Source organism: Notolepis coatsorum (genome assembly GCF_963971535.1).
Source record: "Notolepis coatsorum genome assembly, chromosome: 1".
Taxonomy (NCBI): Eukaryota; Metazoa; Chordata; class Actinopteri; order Aulopiformes; family Paralepididae; genus Notolepis; species Notolepis coatsorum.
Window position 1 is genome coordinate 190,508,467 of NC_140165.1, and position 15,193 is coordinate 190,523,659.

Consider the following 15,193-nt stretch of genomic DNA (forward strand, 5'->3'; position numbering starts at 1 on the left):
AACTCTGTAGGACAGTTAGTAACCTCTATAACTCTGTAGGACAGTTAGTAACCTCTCTATAACTCTGTAGGACAGTTAGTAACCTCTCTATAACTATGTAGGACAGTTAGTAACCTCTCTATAACTCTGTAGGACAGTTAGTAACCTCTATAACTCTGTAGGACAGTTAGTAACCTCTATAACTCTGTAGGACAGTTAGTAACCTCTCTACAACTCTGTAGGACAGTTAGTAACCTCTATAACTCTGTAGGACAGTTAGTAACCTATATAACTCTGTAGGACAGTTAGTAACCTCTATAACTCTATAGGACAGTTAGTAACCTCTATAACTCTGTAGGACAGTTAGTAACCTATATAACTCTGTAGGACAGTTAGTAACCTCTCTAACTCTGTAGGACAGTTAGTAACCTATAACTCTGTAGGACAGTTAGTAACCTCTATAACTCTGTAGGACAGTTAGTAACCTCTCTATAACTCTATAGGACAGTTAGTAACCTCTATAACTCTATAGGACAGTTAGTAACCTCTATAACTCTGTAGGACAGTTAGTAACCTCTCTATAACTCTGTAGGACAGTTAGTAACCTCTATAACTCTGTAGGACAGTTAGTAACCTCTCTATAACTCTATAGGACAGTTAGTAACCTCTATATCTCTGTAGGACAGTTAGTAACCTCTCTATAACTCTATAGGACAGTTAGTAACCTCTATAACTCTATAGGACAGTTAGTAACCTCTATAACTCTGTAGGACAGTTAGTAACCTCTCTATAACTCTATAGGACAGTTAGTAACCTCTATAACTCTATAGGATAGTTAGTAACCTATAACTCTGTAGGACAGTTAGTAACCTCTCTATAACTCTATAGGACAGTTAGTAACCTCTCTATAACTCTGTAGGACCGTTAGTAACCTCTCTATAACTATAGGACAGTTAGTAACCTCTATAACTCTGTAGGACAGTTAGTAACCTCTATAAATCTGTAGGACAGTTAGTAGCCTCTATAACTCTGTAGGACAGTTAGTAACCTCTCTATAACTATAGGACAGTTAGTAACCTCTATAACTCTGTAGGACAGTTAGTAACCTCTATAACTCTATAGGACAGTTAGTAACCTCTATAACTCTGTAGGACAGTTAGTAACCTCTCTATAACTATAGGACAGTTAGTAACCTCTATAACTCTGTAGGACAGTTAGTAACCTCTATAACTCTGTAGGACAGTTAGTAACCTCTATAACTCTGTAGGACAGTTAGTAACCTCTATAACTCTGTAGGACAGTTGGTAACATCTATAACTCTGTAGGACAGTTAGTAACCTATATAACTCTGTAGGACAGTTAGTAACCTCTATAACTCTATAGGACAGTTAGTAACCTCTATAACTCTATAGGACAGTTAGTAACCTCTATAACTCTGTAGCACAGTTGGTAACCTCTATAACTCTGTAGGACAGTTAGTAACCTCTATAACTCTGTAGGACAGTTAGTAACCTCTATAACTCTGTAGGACAGTTAGTAACCTCTCTATAACTCTGTAGGACAGTTAGTAACCTCTATAACTCTGTAGGGACGTTAGTAACCTCTCTATAACTCTGTAGGACAGTTAGTAACCTCTATAACTCTATAGGACAGTTAGTAACCTCTATAACTCTGTAGGACAGTTAGTAACCTCTATAACTCTATAGGACAGTTAGTAACCTCTCTATAACTCTGTAGGACAGTTAGTACCCTCTCTATAACTATAGGACAGTTAGTAACCTCTATAACTCTATAGGACAGTTAGTAACCTCTCTATAACTCTGTAGGACAGTTAGTACCCTCTCTATAACTCTATAGGACAGTTAGTAACCTCTATAACTCTATAGGACAGTTAGTAACCTCTCTATAACTCTATAGGACAGTTAGTAACCTCTCTATGACTCTGTAGGACAGTTGGTAACCTCTATAACTCTGTAGGACAGTTAGTAACCTCTATAACTCTATAGGACAGTTAGTAACCTCTATAACTCTATAGGACAGTTAGTAACCTCTCTATAACTCTATAGGACAGTTAGTAACCTCTCTATGACTCTGTAGGACAGTTAGTAACCTCTCTATGACTCTGTAGGACAGTTAGTAACCTCTCTATAACTCTGTAGGACAGTTAGTACCCTCTCTATAACTCTATAGGACAGTTAGTAACCTCTATAACTCTATAGGACAGTTAGTAACCTCTCTATAACTCTATAGGACAGTTAGTAACCTCTCTATGACTCTGTAGGACAGTTAGTAACCTCTATAACTCTATAGGACAGTTAGTAACCTCTATAACTCTATAGGACAGTTAGTAACCTCTATAACTCTATAGGACAGTTAGTAACCTCTCTATGACTGTAGGACAGTTAGTAACCTCTCTATAACTCTGTAGGACAGTTAGTAACCTCTCTATAACTCTGTAGGACAGTTAGTAACCTCTATAACTCTATAGGACAGTTAGTAACCCCTCTATATTTTCTGGTGTGTTCAGGCCATCTCTGGCTCGTAAGCCTCTGGGGGGAGAACTGGGGAAACTCAGTGAGGAGGGAGACACCTCTACCAGGTACACACACACACAACACACACAGACACTAACACACACACACACACACACACATAACAAACACACACAACACACACATAGCACACACATACATAACACACACATAGCACACGCACACACACATAACATACACACAGATAACACACACACACGTAACACACATATAACATGCATAACACACACACACACACACATAACACACACACAACACACTTGTCTGGTCTGTGAGCCGTCCGGTCTCTGTTCTCCAGGTCTAAGCAGGACGTCGTGGACGGCGAGCCGTCGGTCTGTAAGAACAGCTACAACAACCCTGCCTACTACATCCTGGAGGGTGTGCCCAACCAATCAGCAGCCGCCATGTCAGAGCTCCTCCCCTCTCCATCTACCTCCGCCCCTCCCGCTCCCTCTGCCGGCGGGGCACGAACCAAGCCCCCCCCCGGCCCCGCGGGGCCCGCCCCTCACCAGCGCAGACAGCCGGCCGGACACCCTGTACGCACCATCAGCGAGGAGGGGTCCTCTGAAGACGAGGGTGGAGGGGGGGTAGCGGGAGCTCATGGAGGAGGAGGAGGAGGAGTTGGAGCAGGAGGAAGCACACTAAACCGACCTCCTCCAGACTTCCCCCCACCCCCTCTCCCAAAAGGAGCGCTAGATATGAGCGACCCCGCCTCCGCATTCCCCAAGCCACGCCCACTTTACCCAGACCTCGCCGAGGTCAGGATCCCCGCTCCCAACGCCGGAACCCCGTTCACACTGGGGGAGGGGTTTAGTAGCAGGAGGGGTGGGGCCGGGGGCGGGGCCGGAGCGCTGGACGACCAGTCATGTTCTGTGCTTCAGATGGCCAAGACGCTGAGTGACACAGAGTTCCCGGGACAACCCCCCCGAGCTCCCTCCGCCCCCCCGCACCTCAGAGCCCCGGGCCTGGGCCTGGGCCTGGGTCTGGGCCTGGGCCTGGACGCCTGCCGGACCTTCCCTCCCAGGAACCCCATCCCAGAGAGCATCGCTGAGGACCTGCCTGAAGAGGTGAGGATCCACTTCATGTTTTTGTCCATGGGTTGCCAATGCTGTCTGTTCTATGTGATATGATTCTATTACTATGTTTTGGATCATGATAGGAATGCTCTCTGTTCAATGTGATGCTGTGCTATGTAAATGATGAATCACATCATTATACAAAAATTGTGTGTATGTGTGTGTGCAGGCTCTGTGGGGCAGCAGTAGCTCCTCCCTCTCAGTGGGTGAGTCATCGGTGGGGGAGTGGCTTCAGAGACTGGGTCTGGAGAGATATGAAGAAGGTCTATTGCACAACGGCTGGGATGACCTGGAGTTCCTGAGGTACAAACACACACACATACACACACACAGTCAACCACATACACACACAGTCAAACACATATACACACAGTCAAATAAATATGTCTGTTTATGTTTTTTTACAAATCATATCATAACAGTAGTAGTACTCGTAGCAGTAACAGTAGTAGTAGTAACAACAGTAGTAGCAGCAGCAGTAACAGTAGTAGTATTAGTAGTAGTAGTAACAGTGGTAGTAGTAGTAGCAGTAATAACAGTAGTAGTAGTAGTAGTAGTAATAACAGTAGTAGTAGTAGCAGCAGCAGTAACAGTAGTAGTAGTAGCAGCAGCAGTAACAGTAGTAGTAGCAGTAACTGTAGTAGCAGTAACAGTAGTAGTAGTTACAGTAATAACAGTATTAGTAGTAGCAGCAGTATTAGTAGTAACAGTAATAACAGTATTTTAGTAGTAGCAGCAGCAGTAACAGTAGTAGTAGCAGCAGCAGTAACAGTAGTAGTAGTAGTATTAGTAGCAAGATTGATAATGTATAGTCCTTACCTTGTCTATGATGTACTGCAAAAAGAATAATCCAATTATCTGATCGCCATTCCAAATACTGGTCGTGGTCGTGTGTCCAACGTTATCCACCAAAGAAAATGAACGGGGGGGCCGGGACGCGTGAATACTTTCGGCAACCAACATGCCCTTCCGCGTTGCTGTGATTGGCCAGCGATAATGCGCATGCGCGCGTTACAGGCGTAGGGGGAAAACGAGCGTAGAGGGCTGGCCGATCGCTGGCCAATCAGAGCAACGCGAAAGGCATGTTGTGGTACCAGAAAAGTCACGTGAAACACTGCAGACCACTGATTGGTCAGAAGAGAGACGCGTCACTCGTTGGAGGCTCTCCACAAAAACAGAAAGCCGCCATCTTTAATGTCTCGCATAGGATTTCATTTGCAGCAGGAACAAGTGCAATAAACAAAAAAGGATACAGTCACTGTGTATTCTGCCTCATTTATTGATGAAACAAAACCGACATCAACACAATTTGCCACAGAGCGGAGAGTTTAGTCTCACAAAAAGATTGCTGACTTGTTAAGCTTGTTGTTAGGTTAGGTGCTAATGTTGTGCTAGCGTTTTAGCATGGCTATCGTACATAGCGTGATCAATATAACTCGCTATTTATTGTTTGTACTAGTAACTAATTGTTAATGCTAGTAGAATAGACACAACGTGAGGTAATCACCATCCATTTTAAACCGGTTATTACCTAATGCTAACGTTAGCAGATAGACGCGAGACTGGTGCCGTTACAGCTTGTTAGCCTAATGCTAATGCTAACGTTAACATTAGCAGATAGACGCGAGAGCCTAGGTAACGTTAAAGCAATGAGAGGTAGCGTTAGCAGAATAGACACAACGAGAGTCTCGTTAATGTTATTATTGATTGATTGATTGATTGAAAACTGTGTTTTACTCTGGCTTGCGTCTAGCTCACGGACATAGCTATGCTGGAGCTCTCAGCTGTACACCAGCGGCCCCCGTCTCCCCACAGGGAGACAAGTACGAAATGCGCATGCGCGCGTTACCGGCGTAGGGGGAAAACGAGCGTAGAGGGCTGGCCGATCGCTGGCCAATCACAGCAACGCGGAAGGGCATGTTGGTTGCCGAAAGTATTCACGCGGCCGGGACGCGTGTATACCTTCCGCAACGGAATTCGGTTTCCGGGTTCCTCTGATTGGCCGCGACCGCCACGTGACCCGCCCCCCTATCCAGCGCTGCCGCCCGCGGCAGAGCGAGCGGCCGCGGACTCGCTCGCTTCCTCAATTTATACGCATGGAAGTATTGACTGAATGAATGAATGAAAACTTTATTTAACAGATTGCAGAATGGGTACAATACAGTACGGCTCAATACACACAATTGTTAAGGGGATGCAGACCTGAGAAAGACGTTTGTCTTGTTTACATCAAGGTCCCCCATTTTCAATTAATATAGAACGACTACACCGTAACAAATCATTAAAAAAATATACCGTTAACTGGAATATGTTGTGCCTTACACATATGTTGGATTATGTAATTGGTTTGTCATGACAAACAAATAAAAAAATCGCGATTTAACCGCTGGCTACAACAACACTCAGTGACTGCATGTAGTCACTGTGTGTTGATGTTGTAGCCACCTCCTCAGAGGCAGGCGTACTAAGCTCCCCCTTAAGCTCCAGGAGAGAGGGGAGAGGCTGAAAACCCGCAGTGTTTGCCCGACTGATGGGAGCCGAATTCCCGGATCCGATTTGTCTGATGAATACCCCCAAAACATGGAGGTCCCGAATGCATGGAAGTATTGATTGCGCCGTAACAAATCATTAAAAAAAGATACCGTTAACTGGAATATGTTGTGCCTTTACACATATGTTGGATACCGTTAACTGGAATATGTTGTGCCTTTACACATATGTTGGATTATGTAATTGGTTTGTCATGACAAACAAATTAAATATCGCATCGCCGGCTGTCTCTGGCTTGCTCCAGCGGACACCAGAGCTCAGCCCGCGGCGAGAATGTGCTGCCGCGAGTGGCATCGCTGAGCTCTGGCTCTGACTACATGCAGTCACTGAGTGTTGTTGTAGCCAGCGGGTAAATCGCGATTTTTTTATTTGTTTGTCATGACAAACCAATTACATAATCCAACATATGTGTAAAGGCACAACATATTCCAGTTAACGGTATATTTTTTTAATGATTTGTTACGGCGTAGTCGTTCTATATGAATTGAAAATGGGGGACCCTATTACTACTGGGCATGTAATATAAACAAACTCCTTTACTGGAGGACCAGGAGGGGGGAAGAAGACCAACCCCAATGGGCTCGGATGGAAGTCTCCTCTTCAAAGTACTCACTCTGGTCTGTGGCAACATCCCAATTACCCATTTCGATCCCTATTAAACAGGTGGCTCAGAACCAAATTGTGACGGAAACTTTGAAAATCTGGAGTCAGTTTAGGAAACAATTTGGCCTGCACGCTCCGTCAGGGCTAGCTCCAATCTCTCGTAATCACCTATTCTCGCCGTCCTGTTCTGATCCTGTATTCAGAAGCTGGGCAAACAAAGGTTTGCTAACCATTAATGACCTCTACTCCGGAGGTGTGTTCTCGTCGTTTGCAGAATTGTCGAAAAAATGTGGTCTCCCAAATTCCCACCTTTTCCGTTTTTTTTCATATCAGACATTTTGTTCAGAACCAATTCCCACAATTCCCTGGCCGTCCTCCAGACTCTAGGACTGACCCTCTCCTATCGCTCGGTACCGGGCGGAAAGGGCTTGTCTCAATTTTATATGATAAAATATTTTGGATGAACCCAACTTGCTTAGACTCCCTGAAAGCCAAATGGGACGAGGATCTGGGAATTATCATTACAGATGAACAATGGGATCATATACTAGACCTTGTACACACTTCCTCTATATGTGCAAGACACAGTTTGCTGCAGTGTAGGATACTGCATAGAGTTCGCTACACCAATGCGAGGTTAGCAAAGATATACCCGGATAGAACGGATGCGTGTAATAGATGTAAACAATCTCCAGACGATTATATGCACATGTTTTGGACGTGCCCCAAACTCACAGAGTTTTGGACTACAATATTCGATACACTGAGTAGGGTCCTGGGAGTGGCACTAGACCCAGATCCACTCACTGCCTTTTTCGGAATCCCGAATACCCCTACGATAATATCTAGGGCTGCAAAACGAGTTGTGGCGTTTACTACCCTCCTCGCTAGGAGACTTATTCTCTTTAAGTGGATACACCCTTCCCCACCTACTCACAACAGATGGATACATGAGATACTACATTGCGTTAAGCTTGAGCGAATCAGATTCTCCCTAAAGGGCTCCCTTGAAACATTCCAAGTGACCTGGCAACCATTTCTGCAACACATCGATACCCTGACTATCAACGAAGAGACTTAGAAAGGATAGAGCTTTACACCTCTAACTACACTTCCTTATTTTCTATCGTTATTTTATTCCTATTTTCTAATCCCCCCCCTCCCTGTCCTGGTATGTATGGGTGTGAATGAGACCCCCGGGGGCTGGGTGGGTGACTGGGGGAGGGAGAGGGGAACGGGAGACGCAGCTGCGGAAGGTTAGACTACTCAAGAATTACCACACAATATGGGCAGGGGTGGGGAAAGGAGTGAAATAACCTCATTGATGACGTTCTTCCACAGCCGTGCTGGAGAGTTTTCTTTTTGTGTTTTTTAGTTCTTTCTTTGCTTCTTTATATCAAAATATTTGTGCATAATTTTTTCTTTCCCAGTAGCATCTATGCTGTATGTTTGGATGTTTTGCAGATGTGTCTTCAAAAACCTCGATGTGGGGGGGCTGGGGTGGGTATGAAGGAGGGGAAGGGGAAAAGATGAAAAGATGGAGAATGTATAATACTGACGAATGTAAATGTACATACTACTTTTCCTGTAATAAAGAAATTAAACAAAAAAGAAAATGGGGGACCCTGATGTAAACAAGACAAACGTCTTTCTCAGGTCTGCATCCCCTTAACAATTGTGTGTATTGAGCCGTACTGTATTGTACGCTGGATAGGGGGGCGGGTCACGTGGCGGTTGCGGCCAATCAGAGGAACCGGGAAACCGAATTCCGTTGCGGAAGGTATACACGCGGCTGGGACACTCGTCGATGCCATCCCTATAAGCGCTTGTCTTGTTAGAGTGTTTAGACCCTGCCTGCACGCTGCAGCTCGGCCAGGAAAACAAACCACATCGTTTCAAATGGAGTGCAATAGCGGCCGCAAGGCGTTAGGTGGTGGTATCGGACCGTTGCGGTCTCAGACAGAGTGCCACACAGTCCTACAGCACAGCAGGATGAATTATGAATGGAAATAGCTAATAAAAGAAATAACGATCATAATAACGAGTATACTCGTTGTTGGCGTCCAACGATGGGCAGGCTACGAGTATACTCATCATTGGCAATTAATGTGTTAAAGGACTTGTCTGTTAAGGCTTGTGTTAAATGGTTTGTCTGTTAAAGGGTTTGTCTCTTAACACATTGAGTGCCAGCAGAAGGGGCGCACGATTTATCGCTTGAATGCCAGCCTTTTGGGACAGATTTTCCGATATTTCATGATTTTCGCGGAGCTATTTCTATATTCTATATTATGGCTATGTGTCAAATACGCCCGTCGCTTATCAATGACTTGCTTGCAGTCAACATGTACGAAACGGATTGTTTTTTCATCTGTACATTTCCGATTTATACCATTTTGAAAAACAGACGTTTTTGGAAATTTCTAGGGGAAAAAAAGGATTCCGCAGGAATCGCCCTTTAGTGTAATACACACAACACGTTGTAATTTTCCGGCTGATTTATGAATCGTTTTCAAATAAATGCTAGATTATCGATAGTATATGTGTACTTATGCATGCTAGAGAAGCGGGCTGAAAAATCTATTATCTATGACCTGGTCAGTGCTAACGTCATATACACACATACACACATAGGGGACACGTTGTGAAATATGTGAAAAAAACAAGACTGGTAAAATAGATTCCTTACCTCAGATCAGATGTTCTGCAAAAAGATTATTCCAATTCCTGATCGCTATTCCAAATATTGATCGCGTTTATTGATCCAACGTTATGTACTCGAAACACATATTCCACGCTGCTCTGAGGGTCCCCAATGAATGCAATCGTCTCGAGTTAAATGCCTGAGAAGTGAAATGTGGAATCCGTTTTTTTTTTTTTTCATGCATTTCCATTGAGTCCAATCCAATGGGTGCAATACCATCCAGGAGACGATAGGGGCGGTATTTGCCCTTTTCGAGGTCAGAGCCAGTCCCAATGATAACGTGAGGCTGGATTGATGAAAAATGAATGGATATCGCTAATAAAAGCAATAACGATTAAATAACGAGATTTATCGTTGTTGGCACTCAATGTGGTAAAGGGTCTGTCTGTTGAGGCTTGTGTTCTGTTAACCTTTTAACAGGCACCCAGAAACGTGGCCATTTCTTTTTACTTGAACTTGAGGACTGCATACTTTTTTTGCAAAGCTTAGCTTTATACTTATAGTACATGCATGAGCCTCATGCAAGGAAATCACTTTTACTGCTAATGGTATAGACTAGAGCAGTGGTTCCCAAACTCTGGTGCGCGCACACCTTGTGGTGCGTGACTTGAGCGCCCTCTAGGTGGTGCGTGACATGAAAAGGCTAATGTTTTTTTTTTTTTTTTTTTTTTTTTATTAAATTTCATTAAAATCTTAGTCAAACCTTTAGTATTATGGATATTAAACATGCTGGCAGAGTACATGCATCCATGTTGTTGTGAACATTTTAATTAAATAAAGTAATTCCCTATCCATAGTCGCCGTGGGAAGAGATCAAATAAAAAATTAAATAAAATAAATTCCCTACCTACTCATGGCCTTAACTGACAACCAACAGGAACCAAACAAATTTTTTTATGCCTGATTTTCACTGTATAAATCATGAAATTCAAGAAATGTTTTAATAAAAAATAGGGATGCTCGATATTGGCTTTTTTACCGATACCGATATTCCGATATTGTCCAATCTCTTAATTTCGATACCGATACCGATACCGATATCAACCGATACCGATATATGCAGGGTTTCCCCCCCAAAAAACGGAATAATTTCAGGTAACTAATAATTTCACTGGATGCATTCAAAAGGCTTTCTAAATGTAACATTATCTGTGCAAAATATGATAATTAAAAAAGTAAAAATTAACATTACATATCTCTTGTTGTTGAATTAAACCAACATGCATACTTTTGACAATAAATAAAATAAGAATTGGTTCTTACTTGCTTGCCTGGGTAAATAAAGGTTAAATAAATCTAAAAAAAATAAAAAAAAATTTATTGTTTTTTTTTTTTTTTTCGATACCGATATTTTCCGATATCACATTTTACTGCCGATATCGGCCGATAATATCGGTCGGCCGATAATATCGGACATCCCTAATAAAAAATGTACGTTTTAATAATCAGGGTGTCCGCGGATCCTTAAAAAGTCTTAAAAAGTCTTAAATTGGTTTATCAATAATTAAGGCCTTAGTTTGTCTTAAAATGTCTTAAATCCATTTTCAGAGGTCTTAAAAATGCCATAGAAAGGAAAGATAAAATGCCATGTCATGTTTTATTATGAAATCTGGGGAAGTACGGTTAACGGGAGATAAAGTCGGGAGTTTTTATTGACCGCGTTGTAGCATCACGCAGACCGGAATGGGGCGGAACCAACACGGGTCCTTATGTTGGCCGGGAACAATTTCAGTGGAGTCTAGCTAACGTTAGCAAGGCGAAGCGGAAGCGATAACGTTACGTTTAGTTTAGCATTTGCACGCGTTAATATGGGAAAGTGCCAATTTAACGAGAACTGGCTCGACAATCCACTGTTTGCGCCATGGTTGGTCCCAGTCAAAGACCATTACGAGGCCTGCTGCAACAACAAAAAAAGAGCAGTCGAGTCGCACATGCTGAGCAGCGCTAAGCGTACCTCTGCAAAAACGGCGCCTGCAAACTACTATTTCGAATTTCTTTTCGGCCCCGCCATCTCAGGTAGGACTATAACATCTGCACCAACAGAAGTCTGGATAACATGCGGCTCCACGCCAACACTTGAAGCTGAGGTCTTAACTTGAAAATAATCTATTCACGGATGTAAACAAGGACACGTTTGTGTTTATGTTCGATGAGTCACCCACTATGTATTTTTTCCTCCCACCCACCCCCTCCTAATGTACAGTATCCTCCCATCATATGTATGTTAGGATCTATGGGTAACAGTACTGTATATTTGCATATATTATATGTCACAAATGTAACAGTACTATATACCTGTATGTCCCTATGCCATAAATGTCATGTATGTTGAGTGTCATAAATGTCACTATGAATTGAAAATGGGGGACCCTGATGTAAACAAGACTAAAGTCTTTCTCTGGTCTGCATCATCTTAACAATTGTGTGTATTGAGCCGTACTGTATTGTACCCATTCTGCAATCTGTTAAACAAAGTTTTCATTCATTCAACCAAACCACAAAAACAAAACGACTGGATGAATAAATGAAAAACTTTATTAACAGATAACAGATCAATACACACAATTGTTAAGGGGATGCAGACCAGAGAGACTTTCGTCTTGTTTACATCAGGGTCCCCCATTTTCAATTCATAGTAACTGTACTGTTACATTTGTGACATATGCAAATATACAGTACTGTTACCCAGAGATCCTAACAGAAAATATATACATATGATGGGGAGGAGACTGTACATTAGGGGGGGGGGGGGGGGGGGGCGTTGGACATTTACGGTGCCCAGTTTCTAATTGCAGCCTCCCGTAGGTGCTCTTTAAGAGCGGTTTTGAATGTGGGCAGGGGTAAAGTGGGTTTTAGGAGTGAGGTTAAGCAGTAGTCTGACCAGTTTGTTTTGTGATGTTTGTAATCTTGTTTTTAGGGCCTTTGAGGTGCTTTGGTACCATGAGGTGCAAGCATAGTCGTAGTACCCTTGAATGAGTGCTCCTGTTAGAGTCTTCAGGGTATTCTTGTTTACCAGAGAGGAGATCCGGCACAAGAATCTAGTTTGTTGGTTGACTTTTTTGATACCCTGGGGAGGGTGGTAATAGTTATGTGTTCTGACAGGTATCAGTCCTATGGTGATAATCATGTGTTCTTACAGGTATCAGTCCTATGGTAGTATGTGTTCTGACGGAAATGTGGCTGTTGCACTTGCTGCTTGGCCCCTGGTATATTTTGTATAGCTATATTTGCTATTTATGTTTGGTCACCCCTTTGTTGAAATTCATCCAATCCAGTTACTCCTTTGAGTTCAAGATTTTTAAGTTTCAAAGTAATTTTTTAATAAACATCTTTGGACCAACGTGTCCCTAAACTTAAACTAATTGGTGTCGTTGCATGATTTTTGCCATTTTGTTATTGTGAAATTGGTATTAAATTTAATTCTGAGTGGCATTAAAAAGTCTTAAAAAGCCTTAAATCTGACTGGGCTAAACCTGCAGATACCCTGAATAATATAATAAACAATAATGTATCGGGCGTGTCTGACACAGGTGTGCTTCATCTGTGCACGGAGACCAGCAACAATTTGTTCTAACAGAAACCCATTGGGGGGTGCGTCAGCTAGGTCGGGAGGTGACAGGGGGGCGCAAGGCGTTAGGCGGCGGTATCGGACCGTTGCGGTCTCAGACAGAGTGCCACACATTTTCACAGCACAGCAGGATGAATTATGAATGGAAATAGCTAATAAAAGAAATAACGATCATAATAACGAGTATACTCGTTGTTGGCGTCCAGCGATTAGCGGGCTATAACGAGTATACTCGTCATTGGCAATTAATGTGTTAAAGGACTTGGCTGTTAAAGGGTTTGTCTGTTAAATGTTTCTTGCGGTTGTTGGCAGTATCCAAGTAGCTCATCTTCTTACCTTAGATGGTCTTTGGTTTTTATGCAACAGCAGTTGTGTAGAAAACCATTTTCTTCTCTCATCTCTCATCCAATCACATGCCTCCCCCACACAGTGACATCACGGAGGAGGACCTGGAGGAGGCGGGAGTTCTAGACCCCGCTCACAAGTGCATCCTGCTGGAGAGCCTGAGACAGCAGCAGCAGAAATAAACCGGGAACAAACCGGTCTGAAACTGGTCCAAATCAGTCTGATCCAGGTCAAAGCCCAGCCGGAACTGAACTGAACTGAACTGAACTGAACTGAACTGAGCGGCGCTGGGCTGGATGTGCCAATTTATGCCAGACTGTGCCTTCAGAGAGAAATTGCACTCCATTATTTTAACTTTTTACTTCTCGAACCAACGTCCTTTTCTTCCCTCTCAGATGTACTGTATGTGTGCTGTCTTAATGGTAGTTGTCATAGAGACGACCGTATTTGATGATAATCATTTCAGTGCTTCAAGTTGTCATCACTATTTGACCGTTTTGCCTTAAACCATGACACCCAGAAGCCTTAAACTTGCTTGTTCTGTTCCAACTCCGCCACCTTGTGTAGAAAACACTTTATAACTCACAGCTCATACAATGGAGGGTGAATGAGCCTACAACCTCCTCTATCCTCTATACCCTCCTCTATCCTCTACAACTTCCTCTATCCCCAACCTCTACCACCTCCTCTAACCTCTACAACCACCTCTATTCTCTACCACCTCCTCTATCCTCTACCACCTCCTCTATCCTCTACCACCTCCTCTACCCTCTACAACCACCTCTATCCTCTACCACCTCCTCTAACCTCTACAACCACCTCTATCCTCTACCACCTCCTCTATCCTCTACCACCTCCTCTATCCTCTACAACCTCATCTATCCTCTACCACCTCCTCTATCCTCTACAACCTCCTCTATCCTCTACCACCTCCTCTATCCTCTACAACCACCTCTATCCTCTACCACCTCCTCTAACCTCTACAACCACCTCTATCCCCTACAACCTCCTCTATCCTCTACCACCTCCTCTATCCTCTACAACCTCATCTATCCTCTACCACCTCCTCTATCCTCTACCACCGCCTCTATCCTCTACAACCTCCTCTATCCTCTACAACCTCCTCTATCCTCTACCACCTCCTCTATCCTCTACCACCTCCTCTAGCCTCTACAACCACCTCTATCCTCTACAACCTCCTCTATCCTCTACAACCTCCTCTTCCCTCTACCACCTCCTCTATCCTCTACCACCTCCTCTAGCCTCTACAACCTCATCTATCCTCTACCACCTCCTCTATCCTCTACCACCTCCTCTATCCTCTACCACCTCCTCTATCCTCTACCACCTCCTCTATCCTCTACCACCTCCTCTAACCTCTACAACCTCCTCTATCCTCTACCACCTCCTCTATCCTCTACAACCTCCTCTATCCTCTACAACCTCCTCTATCCTCTACCACCTCCTCTAACCTCTACCACCTCCTCTATCCTCTACCACCTCCTCTATCCTCTACAACCTCCTCTATCCTCTACCACCTCCTCTATCCTCTACAACCTCCTCTATCCTCTACCACCTCCTCTATCCTCTACAACCTCCTCTATCCTCTACCACCTCCTCTATCCTCTACAACCACCTCTATCCTCTACAACCTCCTCTATCCTCTACCACCTCCTCTATCCTCTACCACCTCCTCTATCCTCTACCACCTCCTCTATCCTCTACAACCTCCTCTATCCTCTACCACCTCCTCTATCCTCTACCACCTCCTCTATCCTCTACAACCTCCTCTTCCCTCTACCACCTCCTCTATCCTCTA

The 15,193-nt window shown here is 43.6% G+C and overlaps 1 protein-coding gene across 1 annotated transcript in view; it reads left to right on the forward strand.

The window, feature by feature from the left end:
* The window catches only part of inppl1a (inositol polyphosphate phosphatase-like 1a), a gene marked incomplete at its 5' end in the record, with an annotated part of 124,885 nt that extends 110,222 nt beyond the window's left edge, over positions 1-14,663 (forward strand). The window contains 4 exons of the mRNA XM_084308522.1: positions 2,507-2,578; positions 2,830-3,598; positions 3,777-3,910; positions 13,460-14,663. Coding sequence (XP_084164648.1) covers positions 2,507-2,578; positions 2,830-3,598; positions 3,777-3,910; positions 13,460-13,556 — 1,072 coding nt within the window. The 3' untranslated portion in view covers positions 13,557-14,663. The remainder of the gene's footprint in view (positions 1-2,506; positions 2,579-2,829; positions 3,599-3,776; positions 3,911-13,459) is intronic.
* Positions 14,664-15,193: the final 530 nt, after the last annotated feature.